This window comes from Podarcis tiliguerta (assembly GCF_965153285.1).
Source record: "Podarcis tiliguerta genome assembly, chromosome: 12".
NCBI lineage: Eukaryota > Metazoa > Chordata > Lepidosauria > Squamata > Lacertidae > Podarcis > Podarcis tiliguerta.
In genome coordinates, this window is record NC_139545.1 from 37,485,780 (window position 1) to 37,498,714 (window position 12,935).

Genomic DNA, 12,935 nt, shown 5'->3' on the forward strand with positions numbered 1-12,935 from the left:
ACCTATGTCATATACGTATGTTTACAAAATGGATATATGATATTTCTGTAGTTAACAGGTATATATTACTAACTTGGATAATGTGTGAAGGGACCCTTGGAGTCCTGTTTTTGTTTTTGGTGCAGCTTCAGGCTTTGCTAGTGGGCATTTATTGGTGAATACTTAATCATTGCTGAAAACAGTAGGCTGCTCAACACTGGGCCTGTAGAGAAGAAACGTGGTGGGACTTCTGTGTCCTCTTTCACATCTAAAACAAAAATGAACGTCAGACACATATGGGCAAATATCTGCATGAGATTTCTGTAGTAAACTTGTCGGGTAGAATACAGACTCTTACATGAAGAAAGTTGTTAGATGGATTTGGGTTTACTAATAAGATAGAGATGAGTATATGAGCATTATATGATGTAAGGTAGAACAGGAGCCTGTCATTGGAGGGAGCAAATAATAGTTGGTTATGGATTAGAATAAGAGTTCCAAATGTTTTTGAGATAACTTGATAGACTGTAATAAGCCAGTATCAAAGTTCATTATCTTGTGGAAAGTGACTGGTTACATTAAACATTTCATGTCATGAAATTGTAATGAGATGATTAAATGAGATTGTATGTTGCTAAGGGCACCAGTATTTGAACAATGCTTTCAAAGAATCTATTAATACGTTTGTAAGCAGCCTTTGAAAGTTTCACCCTACAGTCAATACAGTTGTACCTTGGTAGTCAAACGCCTTAGTCGTGGAACAAATCGGCTCCCGGTCATCACAAACCCAGAAGTGAGTGTTCTAGTTTGCATACATTTTTGGGAAGCTGAATGTCCAGTGTGGCTTCCAAGCGGTGCCTTGGTTTTTGAACCGTTTCAGGAGTTGAATGGACTCCCAGAACAGATTAAATTTGAGAACCAAAGGCATGACTGTACAGGAGTACCACAAGTAAGACACCAACTCCTTTCAGCAGACAACCCTTGCTGTCCCCAAACATGAAGTTTGTTGAGTTTTAGCTGAAGAGCTAAAGGCATTGCAAGAGTTAAAATATTTGTTTGGATTAGAATTGTACTGTATTTAATAAGTATTAGGAATGCCCAGCTATGCATCCTGTGAGACTGAGATTATTTTAAGAATATAACAATTTTCTGTGAATATTAGAAATCGTGTTTGAAAATTAGGTTTATTGTGAATCTCCATGCTGGTAAAGGAATTACTGAATCTGCCTAGAAGAGTGCATTTTTATGAAATCCTCTGGCAGCCATGAAACAGCCCCCATTATAGCTTTGTGATTGCTGATATGCATTTCTGGGTTTCAATTCTGCAGGGTAGCCATTGATACAAAACAGTTAATGCCAGCAGCCCAAGGAAAATTGAGATAATCTTACTTCACAAGAATGTTGTCTTAGAAGTATTTTGTTAGACCTGCAAAAGCAACAGGTTTTATTGAAAAATATTAAAATGTTAGCTTTGCATATTTTAAATAGAACTCCTTTGTGCTTGTGCATCTGGGTATGTGTGCTGTATGCTGCTGGCCCCACTGGAGGTCTTCCACATTGCTACAGCGAATTTAATTAAAATAATCAGAAAATCTTAATGATACAATGATCTGAAGAAATGTAAATTATAGGGCACTTATCATGTTGCAAAGTTATTCCAGGTTTCTTAGTACAGTACTGTTATTTACTGCATCTGAAGCCTGATGTCAGTCATTGATTACCATACAGGAACACTTTCCCATAATGCCTTTCCTTGCCATTAACATGATATGAAGCCTCAGTAAACTCATTCTGAGTCTTCATAACCAAGGAGCTTTATTTGCCAGAACCAACCTCCAGGGTAGTGTATTAATGTGAAGACATATCATATGATAAAGAAGTAGGTTGTATTCACCCAGGGGTGGTCTGTGCATGAGGCAAAGCAAAGCCATTTGCCTCGGGTGGATCTGATTCTCTTCCCTCCCCCTCCTCGCCCCCACTGTTGCACTGCTGCCAGCACTTTCCAGGCTGTGGATCCACTGCAGTTCCCCTTGCCACTGTGTCCTCGCCATTGCTGTGGTCTTGTGGTGGCAGCGCAGCCACAGCCACAGTTGTGGTGATGGGTTGGGCAGCAGTGACAGCAGAGGGAGGGGGGGTAGGGCACCAGATCTGCAGGGGGCAGGCATCAGGGGCATAGGCAAACTGTCTTGGGCCAGCCCTGTATTTATCAATGCTATACATAATGCAGGGACTAAACTTGGCTTTGTTTCACCCTGGTCAGAAAATTAGTTTGATGCCCTCCTATGCACATTTGTGTACACACATAGAGAGAGACTAGGAGCCTCAATGGCATCCCTCTGGATGCTTCACCTGGGGCAAAAAAACTGGTTAGCCCCCCCCCCCCCCCCCGTAGTTACAGCTCTGCATCTTGGTAGCATTGGAAACAGCTAATCACACAAAGTATTCTACATAACACAGTCTGTTTTGGAATATTGGAGTGTGACTTCAATTAGCAGGTCTGAGAACGGAAGCACTGTTCAGTCTTGCCTTTGCTTTGCATTTGCTGTAGTTGCACAAAGGTGTATTGCTCTTACTTTTGCTGCTGAGTTTGAGTCCATTTAAAGATTGTTTAAAGATTTAAAGATTAAAGATAGTGTTCTGACAACTGTCTTATTTTCCCCACTAGACATGTTATATATGTGATGAGCAAGGCAGAGAAAGTAAAGCAGCCACTGGCGCTTGCATGACTTGTAACAAGCATGGATGCCGCCAGGCTTTCCATGTAACATGGTAAGTAAGCAATTCCCACTTGCGTGCATTCCCGGTTTCCTCTCTCCAAGTTATATTGTTTTATTGCCCTGGTAGATGTGGCTCCATAGTGGCATGATTCCATTTAAAATAATCACTTGTTCTAGCATGGTTGTAGTAAGTACATTTCACTTAACCATTATTTCTATAACTCATTGTACAATTTGTGCTGCGGTAGTGCAGAAAAAAGGCTTGATGTCCTCCCTACTCACAGACAGCAGTAACCTTAAGACATTTTTCTGATTAGATTTTCAAGTGCATGTTTACACACTCAGCTGAAAGATTATCTTTTATCTAAATAAGAACCTGTTTTAGGGAGCAGTTCTGTGTGTCCCGGGAGGGAGGCTGAGAGGTTGTAGAATGCTGTGGAGACGGAGGTCTATGGGCACAGGCCTCCTTAGTATGGTGGCATAAGTTCTGTTGCTGTCATTCTACTACCAACAGTGTTCTGAGGATGGTAGTGAAACAGGGCCTTCTGGGACATATTGGGGAAGGCATTGCATCCACTTGATCCCAGACCCCATTGTTGTCTGGACCTGCCAACAGAAAGGGAGAAAAAACTATTTCCCCTTTCATTACTTCCCTTCCCATTAGTGTCAATGGGAGGGGGGGAAATTAGAAGGCTGAAAGGAGGGGAGTGGAACCTCTGCCTCCCAGCTCCTGACTTCCACCTTGACCAGCCCAAGCTGGGAGAGCTTAGGAAGTGGCGTTCTCTCTACCAAATATCCCTCCCCCTGACAACTGTGGGATTCCTCTCCTAAATATTTTGTTGAGCAGTTACATTTTCCATCTTCAATATCTGATTTCTTCCTCTCTTTTGCTTCTTCTCAGTGCACAGTTTGCAGGACTTCTTTGTGAAGAAGAAGGAAATGGTGCAGATAACGTACAGTATTGTGGCTACTGTAAATACCATTTCAGTAAGCTGGTAAGAATCTGTTGAATTTAGTGTTTCAAATATTGTATTTTACTAATAACATGTACATTTAACAATTGGCCACTAACAAGGCGTTGCTTTTACTAAATAGTAAATAGTGTAATCTTGTGGTCATTTTTAAAAATTTAGTGAATGACAATTTTGACTTTCCAGTTTTACTTCATTTTACATCTTTGTTATGGGAATAGCCTGTGGAACACCCACATTTTAATACTAGATGTGTACCTTGCCTTATAAAGAAAAAGCTTCCTAACCAAATCAGACAGTCATCCAGTCCATTGTTCTTGCAGCAGTGCCGCCCCCCATCCCAGATATCTCTGGGAAGCCCCAAATCAGAACATGATGGTAATAGCCATGCACTGATCTCTGTCCCCTGTAGATAGTAAGGTTCCTTTTTAGCTATCATAATAATAGCAACTAGCTGGCTTCCTGATAATCTTGCTCTTATTTAAACTAATATTTTTAAAAATAGCAATTCTTTTTTTTCTGGCTTGTTTTATGTACATTTGGTTTGTCAGAGCACTTCACTATGTTTCAATTCAGGCAAGCCCTGCAATTTTTGAAAGAAAAATTATTGACTTTTATAGCACTCTTTATTATTTGCATTGCTTATGTGCCACCCTAAAACAAAAACTATCTGCGCTGCTTTGAACATAAAAATACACATTACAATAAAAGTACAATAAAAACAGCAATAAAATCAGAACAGTCAATTGAAAAAGGAGCAAATAAATAAATTCACAATTTAAAACATTGGAATAAAAGTTCACTGAATTAAATAATATTCAAAACACAATGTTCAAAGGCCTGGGAAAATTAGAAGGCCTTTCAGGTGGGGAGGAAAAACCTACCAGAGGAGGTGTGAGTCAGACCTCTCTAGAAACTGAATTCAACAAGTGGGGGGCTACTGGTGCAAAGGACCTTTTATTGATACTGCTATTTAACTACCCTTGCATCTTTCAGATTTATTGGTGCCTTTTTCCACCTGTTGTAGCTATTATTAAAGAAGTTTAAAATAATTTCCAAGCTTCTTGAAGTGATTTGGCTCTCCCAACTATGTATGTTTTAGCTTACTTTTGCCTAATAATAATCATAATATTAATGTTAATTCCCCATTTTACAGTTTAATATGACTGAGGGAATTTCTGGTCATTTTTTCATATTCACTATATTTAAGCATGATTGTATTGTGTTCATTGTTTGCATCTTCTGCCAGATCCTATTCACCATTTGGGATTAAATACATAGATTTTCTTTTTGGTGAGGTCCATGATTGACCATCCCATCTGGAGCCATTTATTGTCTCTAGAAAACTTGTGCCTATTGTGATACGATCCCCCCCCCCCTGAGAAATTTCATGGAGTCTCCTGTTATAATATTTCCAACCTTAGCTGCATCCCTGACAACCTTTTTGTAATTTAGCCTATTTTACAAGCCTAAATGGGAGTAAGTCTAACTGAATTCAATGAGATTTGCTTCTGAACTGACATGCGTAGGATTTATACTGTCAGTCACAATTAGAGCAATAGCCCTATATTATTATTTTTACTTTATTATTTTGGGGATAAACTTTATGTTCTAAGTTTTCTAATTTATTCAGTTAATTAATGCCATTTCTTTAAAAATTGTGAAGATAATCATATGCTGTTGAGTTTTCAGTATTCTCCTAGGTTTCTGATGCAGCAAATATAGCTATATTTTATTCCAATTCTGAGCTTCCTAATTTATATATTTTGTCCTTCTCCTAAAATCATTTTTCTGTGTAGGATTTCAAGTGACATTTGAGTATTTCTGAACAACTCCCATTAGTTTCTGTGCTTGTTGTCAGTTTCTGTTCTATCTGTACTCTGAGGGTGTAGATTAAGGCTCCAGATTGTTCCATTGCTGCTACATCTCTCTACCTGCATGACACCTGACATCAGGTGTGGGCAGGTGGGCATGGTTTGGGGGGGAAAGTGCCTTATGGGCCAAATTTGGTCCCATGTTGGGGCTGATTTGGCCTGAAGGCCACTGCTTCCCCACCCCTGGTATACAATACCAGCTGCAAGTGATCCTGAAACAGATACTCCTCAGCACCTGCAGGTTGTTCACCAAAAGTTGGGCTTTACAACCTATGATTATGTTGTAAAGGTTATAACCTAAATCATAGGTTACAGGGAATCAGACAGAGGGCCTTCTCGGTAGTGGCGCCCATCCTGTGGAACACCCTCCCTTCAGATGTGAAGGAAATAAGCAGCTATCCTATCTTTAAAAGACATCTGAAGGCAGCCCTCTTCAGGGAAGTTTTTAATATTTAATGCTGTACTGTTTTTAACATTTGATTGGGAGCCGCCCAGAGTGGCTGGGGAAACTCAGCCAGATGGTACAAATATATTATTATTATTATTATTATTATTATTATTATTATTATTATTATATTTATTTATTTATTTATTTATTTAAATGCTAGATTCTGATTCCTTTGGGATTCAAGATAAGCAAGTGTTGTCAAGGCAGAATGTGATCCAGAGATGTGGAATTAATCTGATTTAACTTATTCATAAGCTATATATACTTAAGAGCTGACTAGTGAGGATTCTGCTGTGTATACAGGTTTTCCCCACTCTATCATATTAAAGTGTTAGACCTGAATTTGGTATTTCTCAGATCTCACAGGCAATGGACTCCCAGTAGGATGCCTGATATTTATCCTTGCTCAGTCCCTCCCCTTCCCAGGACACACTTAAGTTCTGCAAAAGTTTCCTTTCCTTTCCCTTCTGATCTTCACTTGCTGCTACTGTAAACCCTCCTGACTTCCCACTTTCTTTTCCTGGATTTTTCCATGCTTTGCCATGTGGATTTAGTCATCTTGCTTGCATTTCATTGTTGTGCTCATAGATATCGTCATGTCTTCTGGATTGGAATGGCAGCTCAGAATTGCTTGCCTCCCTGTAGCACTAGTATCAGCAGGAGGACTGTTTATTCTGCTGTCAGTAAATGCTAGAAACAACTATAACTGGAGTTGCCTTGGCTACTTGCTTTACTTGAACACTAGTAGTAGGGATTAGGATTTTATTCTGTTCTTTTCTCCTCCCTGACAGCCTTAATATTTCATAAGGATCTCTGATCAAAGTGGAGTTAAGGTTTCAAATTCCACATCATAAGCAGGAATAACTCCACTGATTCAGTTGTTTGCATTTGACTACTGTACTTGCATTGATAGAAAAAGAAGGTTATCTATGTAAAATGATGTTACTATCTCACAGTTTACTAATGGCACAGCCAAGACTCTATAAACCTGCATGTCTGAGATCATGCAGTGGAGCTGACAGTATGGCTTCTGATGTAATATGTGCATTTTTAAATGTTTTCTGTATAGTAAGGGGATTGGGCGCTTTCTGTCCCCAGCCCACTCAGGAGTCAAATTTTGGATGTTTTGTTTGCATATTGGTGTACACAGCCACAACCTAAAATGTGCAACTTGTAAATTTCAGTTTTGTGGTATATAGGGCCGACTTGTGTTAGACTTTATGCACATAGACTCCTATGCGAACAGATCCAGGGGCATGAAAGTACAACCACCTATTCTCTTTGAGAATATAAGGAAAGCCCTGTTGGATCAAGGCAGAGACCCATCTAGTCCAGCCAGATGCATATGGGCTGCCTGCAAACAGGACCTGAACACAAGAGCACTCTCCTCTGCTGTCGTTTCCAGAAGCTGGTATTCAGAAGCATGGCTGCCTCTGACTGTGGAGGCAGACCATTGTCATCATGACTACTAGTCACTGAAAGCTGTATTGTCCATTAAATTTTCTACTCCCCTTTTAAAGCCATCTAAGTTGGTGGCCATCTCTGCTTACTGTGGAAGTAAGTTCCATAGTTTAACTATGCATTGCACTTTCTTTTAACTGTCCCAAAATTTCCAACATTCATTGGAATGCTACAAGTTTTTGTGTTGGATGGCTACAAGTTTTAGTGTAATGTGTTTAGTGTTGGTGTTATGAAAGAGGGAGAAAAACCTTTTTTCCATTTCCTCCATGCCATGCATAATTTTATAAATTTCTATCATGTCACCTCTTTCTCACCTTTCCTATGATTTAAAAAGTCCAAAATGTTGCAACTTCCTCATGGGGGAGTTTTTTCAACACCTTGATCCTTTTGGTCACAGTTTTCTGAAACTCCACTTTCTACAACTGCCATTTATTCCTGATGCACAAGAGGACCTCTCCTTTTATTCCATGACTGTTAAGCTTGGTCAGGAGCCAGAGTTTTTGAGAGTCCATGTACACATTATCTGTATGCTTCCTATCTCTCACAAAGACCCATAATAGGTTAGTAAGACAGGACTTGCCGTTGTAGAAGCCATGTTGGCTCTGCTTCAGCAAGGCTTGTTCTTCTATATGCGTCATTATTTTGTCTTTGACAATTCTTTCCACCATTTTTCTTGGGATAAGCATTAAGCTATTTGGCCTGTAATTTCCAGGATTCTCCCAGTTCCCTTTTTAGAAATTGGTGCACACTGGCTGCTTTCTAGTTCTCAGGGACATGTTATATATTTTTGTTAGAATACCAACAAGTTCACATTTGAGTTCTTTGAGAACTCGCAAGTGAACGCCATCCAGACCAAGTGATCTATTAGGTGTAAAACTTCACCTCTTAGCAGCACTATCTGCCTCAGACATCTTTGCACTTGTAGCTCTCATAACCTTTGTATAGATCAGTAGTTGCCGTAGAATCATTACAATTTTTCAAATTTCTGTGGCTTTCCTTGTTATGGAATGATGCCTGAAAAAGTACAGGATGGGGCTTTTTAAGGGGTTGGGCTTCTAATAATGAAAGACACAGCTTTCCCCATGAACTCTCAATTAATATATTTAAACACCTGTTGTTCTGCAGTATTTTATAAATCCCTACTTTTCTCCAGTCAGCGACATGATACCTTGAAACAATAAAAATCATGCACGACAGAAAGTCCATGGAAAAATGTGTTGCCCAAGTAAGAAAGAGAGCATTAATTGAATGGTTGCAGAATTCTCCAGTGTACTCAAACTTGCATTTTCTGGTTTTTAAAGCATAGAAAAAATTGAATTGTGCATTACTTTCTTCAGCACTATAAAAGTACCAAGTAAGTAATGTGCCAGAATTATATTGAGGATTATTGAGGCTACAGTTGTTGAAGCCTTTATTTGTTATTTTTAAGCACTATGCAAATAAATACTGCATAGATAATAAAAAAATACAAGTCTAATATAAATTCATTCTTGGGAAATGTTTTAATACTTGGATTGACTCTTTAAATATTGCTACTTTTTTAAAGGTATTATTACCTATAAATACTGTTGATTCTCAAATGGGTTGATTCTGAAGCAGCTACTTTTTAGCTGTTTAACTGTCAGCTTCAATGAGCAAGTGAATAGAAGTTGCTAATTCTTTAGGCTGGGAACTACTAATAGGTGCTGTTTATTTAAGCCAGAAAGAGTTTGCTTCACATAAGCATATCTTAATATATGCAAATTCAGCAAAATAATGCTTTTAATCTTATGATACTGACTTTATTAAAGGTACCTTTACAAATAGTGGCAGTGAAGATAGCAGGCTTTTGATTCTTGTCTTTTCATACTCCTCAGAACAGCTTTGTTTAGATTATGAGTGTTTTGGTTAGCTCTGGAGTTATGAATTTGTGTTTTGATTGATAAGGTGCTTGTTCAGACATGGTGTAGATGGCTTTTACGTATATTCATTTCATGAATATATATATATATATGTATATATATTTTCTCTTTTTAGAAAAAGAGCAAACGGGCATCTAATAGGTCATATGATCAAAGTTTAAGTGATTCTTCCTCTCACTCTCAGGATAAGCACCATGAGAAAGAGAAAAAAGTAAGTGGATCTGTTACATAACACATCTGCTTTTATTGTGTTAGCACCTTCGAAATGTTTAATCAGTAATCATTAAATGTATGAGGATGTTTGGTTTATTCAGTGTGGGAAACAGCTATATTAATACTGTGTGCATGTTGATTCAGCGATAACAAGACCTAGTGGAGGAACTCTCCTTTTTGTTCCTTACATTTCATTCTACCAGTGTCCTTGTTTCAAGTTGCGGGGAAAGGGGATTAGAGTAGGGTTTCTTGCATGCAATTGATCTTATTATAGATTTTGTCATATAATAGTGAAGCTGGTTTTCATTTGACTATACGAGTAGCATACTAGTTCTTAAAAATATCAGTTTCTGCATATCTTCTTATTGCAATCTTTCATGTACCCATTTCACTTCTGTTGAAGAAAGCTAGCTAGAAGTTGTTGGCTGATCTTTTGGTGGTACTTGCAATCTTTTCTGCATTGTAATTACATACAAGATGCTATTATCATTCATATGGAAAATTGTAATCTCAGTAAATTGTAAAAAATAAATCACTAAAGACTAATTGCATCCCTGTTGACTTGTTCTTCTTATACTTTGATTTTAGATAGTTTAGGGAAGAAGGTTGATTCAGTGTTGGTAAGTGAATACTTGCAAATTTTTGGCTCACAATACCAAATTTATAATTGCTTTAAGTTATTTGTTTTCCGTTGCATAGAACTAAAGCAGCAGATATAACTCAAACCTCCATAAGAGGAGAGTAGACTCTGTCTGGATATTCCAAGCCTATGTTCAGTGTTACCTTGTTTTGTGAACTATTTGTTCGGGAAACGTCTCTGCTTTTCCAACTTGGCCATATTTGCTAGGATTCAGAAAGGTATACATTGAACTCGGCTCAACTTCTTGCTGGTGATGTGGGATGGGGCACAATCCTGAAATTGTATTTCATAAAATGTAATTAGCAAATAAATAAATCTATAAAATTCCAGTCAATCTGAGTAGTTTCAAGTTGTATCAGTCATAAATATGACTTCTGTAGTGCATGAAGAGTGATAAGCTGCCCATAGATTTGTTGTAGGTAGAACGATCCTATAGTGGAAAAGAATGCGGCTAACATACTTTTAAATTAGATTCACTTTAATCCAATCTGCAACTAACAAGTAGTATGTTTCTGCAGACAGACATAGTAAAAGTGAGGGTGCCAGTTTTGTTCCAGGCAATAGCTTTGAGAGTACAGGGGTTCTGAATCAAGGCAAAAAATCCGGTTTAGGCCACCAGAGTAAGAAGTCAAGGCAGGGTAAAGTCTCTGGGTTATGGCAATGCAAGGGTTTCAAGATTCTTTGGCACCCTGGATAACTCAATGCAAAACTCAGGCTAGAGACTCCATAACAGTAGAGATTAAATGTTGCCTGAGCATGGCAGGTTTTCAGACTTAATAGAAGCTGCAGCTCTATCTGAGTTACTAGTTTCACCTTAAGTGAGACAAGGTGCCTCATCCAGCCTGCCTTGACAGATTGGGAGAGTCTGTGGTTCTGTTAAGACTTCTGAGTTGGTGTTCTCTGAGTCAGAGGAGGGAAAGTGACTGGCATAATAGACTCCTCTTTCATTAGTACTTCTGGACTGGTCCTCTCAGAGGTCTAGAGAGGCCTGGGCCACTTCCAACTTTTGAGACCTCTACTCAGAATAAAAACCACAAACAATGAGCCAACACACTAAAACAATACAATCCTTCCTCCTCCCAATTCAACAACCAAAAACTGTTTCCTTCAGACTCAGAGCAAGAAATACAAAGGGCCTGAGAACTAGACACACTGGTTGGATGGGAGAAATTTGCACAGTGGAAACTCTCTTCTCAAATATTTAGGCTGCAATTCTAATCCCAATGAATTCAATATAATTTATTTCTTATGGTTAGGATTGCCCTTAAAATCAACAGGTTCTCTGCACATGTGTGCAAGTGCCTTAGATACGCACAAGGGCTCTTTGGCTCCTAGCCATAGATAACCCTAATTATCCTAATAATGCAAAAAGAGGCACAGTAGCTGTGTGTTGACATTTCCATCTTATAAGTGGGTAGAAGGCCAACAATTAGACGCTTTCTCAAGATTATTGACCAAGGCTCTTGGTTTTGTTTCCCACACCATGTCTCTAGGTCATACATAATATGAGGAATTTTTTATCTTGGGATTCTAGTTACATTCTCCCCACCTTTCTCGGCAGTTTGAATATACTTGTGCATTTGTCACACCAGGTTATTGACTACTAATCAGTTTTTTCCACTTTTGCAGGGGGGGAGGTATTCGTTATACTCAGTTGTAATTTAAATTGATGTATGGATATTTTAATATTTTAATATTCTGTTACTAAAGCTAACAGCATTAGAATAATAGAAACTAATAGGCAGTTCATTCCTGGAGTGTAGATCTTGTGGCATCATCCATGCATATGGGGGAATCCAAAAGGAGCCAATTGCCAGCTAAGCATGCTAAGTGGTCACAGAAGAGTGCCTTTTTGAGGAGGAGGAGTAATGCAAAACGGGGGATGGAGAGGAATTGGATATAGAATATCCTGGAAAAGGGCATAGCTGGCTGGTTGGAGCCCTTAACAGAAGCACTGCACACTGCCAAATGTTTTTGCAGGTCCCCTTTTATAGAACATTGCTGGACCCTGCTTGTCTGTTGGGTAGTTTCTAAACCATTTTAAATGATTATAGCCTGAGAGCTCAGTTTTTAAAGTAAACAATTTGTTCTTAATAGTAGCAATTGCAAAGAAATCTGCTTTATTTAATTTCAGTTTACAAAATTTCAAAATCCCTTGATAGATGAATTTAAGTTTTGAAAATGTCACGATTCTTCCATAATTGCAAACATGAGAGACACGTTTTACAGTTAAAAGCCTATGCTGTGTTGCAGTGGGGGAGCAGACATTAATGAACTATTCATTTTAGTGTGTATCCTTCTTCAAGTCATAATGAAAACGTGGGTGGGGAACTCCTTGCTACACTTGTTCAACAAGCATTTCCAGCTCTTTGGAAGAGCTGCCAAGCCGATCTGCACTGTATGAAGACAACATGCAGTATGTGAACAAAATAAAACTGACTGAAAGAGCAACCAACCAAAATGATATATAACATTTTTTTCCTTATTTAAAACTTTGTTGCTGTGAAATGCATCTCTTTGTATTGCACTGAAGAAAATGTTGATGCTGCAGATAGAATGAAGAATTCATTGCCCAGTAGCAAATACCTTGTGTTAGATGTGCCAGAAAGTCTTTTCAGGATTTACAGTAGGACTTAAGATCTCCCTGTTACATTCCACTGGCTAGAAAATTGGTGCCTTTAGAAGGGGAAAGAGCCTAACCACCAGTTGATATTATGTTTGGGGTATGTCT

The 12,935-nt window shown here is 38.6% G+C and overlaps 1 protein-coding gene across 9 annotated transcripts in view; it reads left to right on the plus strand.

Moving 5' to 3' along the window:
• MLLT10 (MLLT10 histone lysine methyltransferase DOT1L cofactor) overlaps window positions 1-12,935 on the plus strand; it is a 131,725-nt gene that overhangs the window by 53,776 nt on the left and 65,014 nt on the right. For 4 of the 9 annotated variants that reach the window (XM_083406164.1, XM_083406156.1, XM_083406157.1 and 1 more), the window contains 3 exons: window positions 2,645-2,748; window positions 3,598-3,691; window positions 9,467-9,562. In XM_083406164.1, coding sequence (XP_083262290.1) covers window positions 2,645-2,748; window positions 3,598-3,691; window positions 9,467-9,562 — 294 coding nt within the window. Of the gene's footprint in view, window positions 1-2,644; window positions 2,749-3,597; window positions 3,692-9,466; window positions 9,563-10,152; window positions 10,185-12,935 lie in introns of all 9 variants that reach the window. The other 5 variants (XM_083406159.1, XM_083406162.1, XM_083406160.1 and 2 more) reach the window with 2 other exon arrangements.